This window comes from Limulus polyphemus, unplaced genomic scaffold, assembly GCF_000517525.1.
Source record: "Limulus polyphemus unplaced genomic scaffold, Limulus_polyphemus-2.1.2 Scaffold1845, whole genome shotgun sequence".
NCBI lineage: Eukaryota > Metazoa > Arthropoda > Merostomata > Xiphosura > Limulidae > Limulus > Limulus polyphemus.
In genome coordinates this window covers 75,194-78,743 of record NW_013667455.1, presented here as the reverse complement: position 1 = coordinate 78,743, position 3,550 = coordinate 75,194, and the positions used below count along the sequence as shown (strand labels likewise).

Here is a 3,550-nt window from a genome sequence, read left to right as displayed (position 1 = left end):
ATGAATGCATCTAGTATTGCATACCGTATAACAGAACGCAAAGCCACAACAAAAGCTGATAATTTCTATAGTATTAGTAGAGCTCAGGGTGAGTAGCAGTTGAAGAATGGTGGGTCTTGTACTTGAAACTTTAAGATCGGATAGGAATCAATAAAGAACCTAAGTTTCAAATGGACAGCAACTGCCTGTTGTAGAAACCTGCAATTGTAGAAGTCTTCCGCCTTTCGAAACGTCGTCCTCTACATTTGTAGGTTTCTACAACAGGCAGTTGCTGTCCATTTGAAACTTAGATTCATTATGAAGACTCTGCCTAAACAACCTATCAAAGATTAGGAATCAATCAAATTCAGTTCTTCTGCTTTCTCATATATTGTAAGTTTGTTCTATTGTTTTACTATCAACCTGTTGCTGAGCTTCCTATTTTAAGTGTGACATATATTAGGTGCTTAGCTTGCTATTTTAAATGTGAAATATATTAGGTCCTCAAAGTCACAAATGTTTCACTTGAGGTCTGGGAAAGTCTTAGGCCACATTGCAGAAAGCAGATTTTGGTATTTTACACTTAAAACGGACAACGAACAGGATGTTATACATAGGGCACTTCTTCTTCTGCTACGTCAAATAGTTTATTATAATGGAATCAGTAACCAATAAAAAAACTCCTTCCACACTAATTTGATACCCAATATTCTGATGATTACGGGAACAGAAGATACTTCTAAATGGAACTGTTGTTCTTGTAAGCGCCAGGGCTTGAAACGTTAAAGTTCTGTTCGATCCCTGCAACGAACAGAGTTCAAGTAGCTCTTCGTGATGTTTTGCGTTTAAAACGAAGTAAACAAAAGCATTTAATGTCGAGGTGATACAAGAAAACGCCTTTCCTTTCCTGTTGGACTGATTTCGTGAGTTTAAGAAACAGGCTCTCTGAAGACAGTTTTCGTATTTTCTCCTAAATAAAACAAAAAGAGAAAATATTCCAGCTGCAAAACCTAATTTATAATTCAGGTCGTCGTTCATCGAATGGCATCTATCACGTTAATCTCGTCCAACAGCTGTGAAAATATTGAAGGTAATACTTTTTTTCTAGCTCAGAGAAAACTTTCATGTAATAAAATGTAAAATGCCATATGAAAACACTGCTAATGCTTATATATATATATATAATATGTCTTGTATAATATAAAACTGTTTGAGTTTCCGATTGAATTTTCTTGTGACACAACGTTTCCGGTATGTACAAAACGTATTATAAATCAATAGTGTATAAGAAAGAGTCACAGAGGCTATCAATTGAATTGAGGCATATCTATATTAACTTTTAAAGTAAAATTTATCAAAGCTTTGAAAAGTTAGAAAGTTGTTTATTTAAATAAATAATTTATTTATTGTGAGCTTCGTTAATTAAAAAAAATCCATAAAACGGTTGGTGTGAAATAAATCTTTTGCGTAGAATTAAGAAATGTAAAATATGCGTAAGTATCTACTATAATTCTGTGAGAATTCTTATTGTTGAAATATGTGATTGTAACGTATTGTCTATGTGTAACAATATTACAATACTAACGTTAATAAAATGTGTTTGGAAAAAGTTATAGTATAAGACCTTTGGTGATAGAAATGTTATGATACCGAAGACAAGCACCTTCATAAGATGCATTTATTTTGTAAAGTTCAAACTCCTAAGGTCATATGATAGTTTCGATCAAATAGGAACAACTATTCTCTTCAGTTAACTACTGATTTGAATACAATAAAATGCAGAAGTGGACAAATTATTTCTGTGTGAATATGTGGTTTTCGAACCGATATTAGTGGCGCAACTGTTCCTAAATTTACAAAATTAATCAAGTTATCTAACAGTAAAGTATAGTATATATAATCCAGTGATTATTTCTTCCTTTTTATTTCCACTACGTACACATTTACTTTATGAAGTTACAGAGACGACAGTAAACACAGCCAACTGTGTGAAGAAATCACATGAAAAGTGTTTCATTTCTCTTTAAATTTAAGTGTGAATTTTCTTAACAATGATCGTTTAGACATATAAGTAACTCTTACAGCTTACGATGTTGATGCTTTTATATTTACTACGAGAGTATAAAAAGTATTAATTAATACCATTAATTAACTAATTGCAATGTGACAGGAGCAGAACCGTATTCATTACAATTAGGAATATTGTGAAATTATTGAAACAAAAGTCCTAAATGTCGTGTGACATGATAGTCGACTAGTAGTTTGAAGCAAATGTTAAAATACCAGTGTTCGAATTTCGTCGTCATTACATCTAGCTCATTGCTACATTATTCTAGTAAACTTCCTAAATTTTGTTTTTAAGTTGTCATCCCAATTTTCTTAACAAATTACTTCTAATGTTACAGTATCAATGCTGAAAACTAGAAAACAGTGGGAACTATGACCTAAACATTTATGACAAATATTATACAAGTGTTTTTGTTTTTAATTTAAACGTCCATTAGTATTTCAAATCAGAGCTATCTTTTGTCTCCTTCAAACCACTGCCCAGGAGGCCTTTCTTTCAATACCAGAACTCATTATCTGGGATTGATGATGAGAAACAAAAGTTTATTTGAAACACTATTTATATAAGCATTAAAGCATGAATACCAAAGAGAATAACATTTGTGATAAAAATCAATTCTAATGTTTGTTTTATATAAAAATATATCAGAGGTTCTCAGTCTGTGGTCTACAGTTTCTCTTGAAGAAGTCTCTCGGTGGACAGAGTGTAGATAGCCCATTGTGTAGCTTTGTGTTAAGAAAACAACAAGAACTCTCCAGGAGGTCTGTGAACATGTTATATAATTATGGAAGGGAAGTAGCGTCAGATGTTCCATTATAAACCCGAAACTTGAGACCTTTTAAACTTAGAAACAGGTAAAAGATGTATGTAACTTGATAATTTTTTCAGAACTACTGAACTTTATATTCAACTGTATCCTATTCTTTGTATTTAACAGTTAAGCCTGAACTGCTACTACTTACAGAAAGTCAAGCTTTACAAAACTACGATTAAAACTAATTAACTTTGTTAAGCATTAGAATTTCGAATGGTCTGAAAACGAGCTAAATGATACTTTAAATTTAGTAGTTAATTGTACTTTGGATTTAGCAGCTAAGTAAAAGCCGATAATAGTCAGTTTATAATATTTGCCAACAAGATTGATACACATAGTTTTCTTTCTTAATCCAAATACATTTTAATATACACACAACAATACAAATTACAATAAAAGTCATTACAAATAGATATTACACAACAATGAATTATATACAAAAATTTACAAGCAATATAAAGTCTTTTTTCTAATCTGGACTTCTTCGATATCTTATAGAGGGTTCACGATGAGCGAGTTAATTATGAGTTGACGTAGGTATAATTCACTTAATGGGAAGCTAGCTAGCTTTATCCTTCATTATTAACCAGCCAAACGTGCCGAGCTTTCCACAATGAATTTATATAATGTTTTCGTAAAAATACTAATGTCCAGTGAGAATCCAATGAAGTTAAATGATTAGTTAATGT

General features: G+C 31.6%; 1 protein-coding gene across 1 annotated transcript in view; it reads left to right on the top strand.

Moving 5' to 3' along the window:
• The window catches only part of LOC106465126 (beta-1,4-glucuronyltransferase 1-like), a 31,025-nt gene continuing 27,475 nt past the window's right edge, over window positions 1–3,550 (top strand). Inside the window, exon 1 of the mRNA XM_013925325.1 lies at window positions 1–88. Within this exon, the coding sequence (XP_013780779.1) occupies window positions 1–88 (88 nt within the window). The remainder of the gene's footprint in view (window positions 89–3,550) is intronic.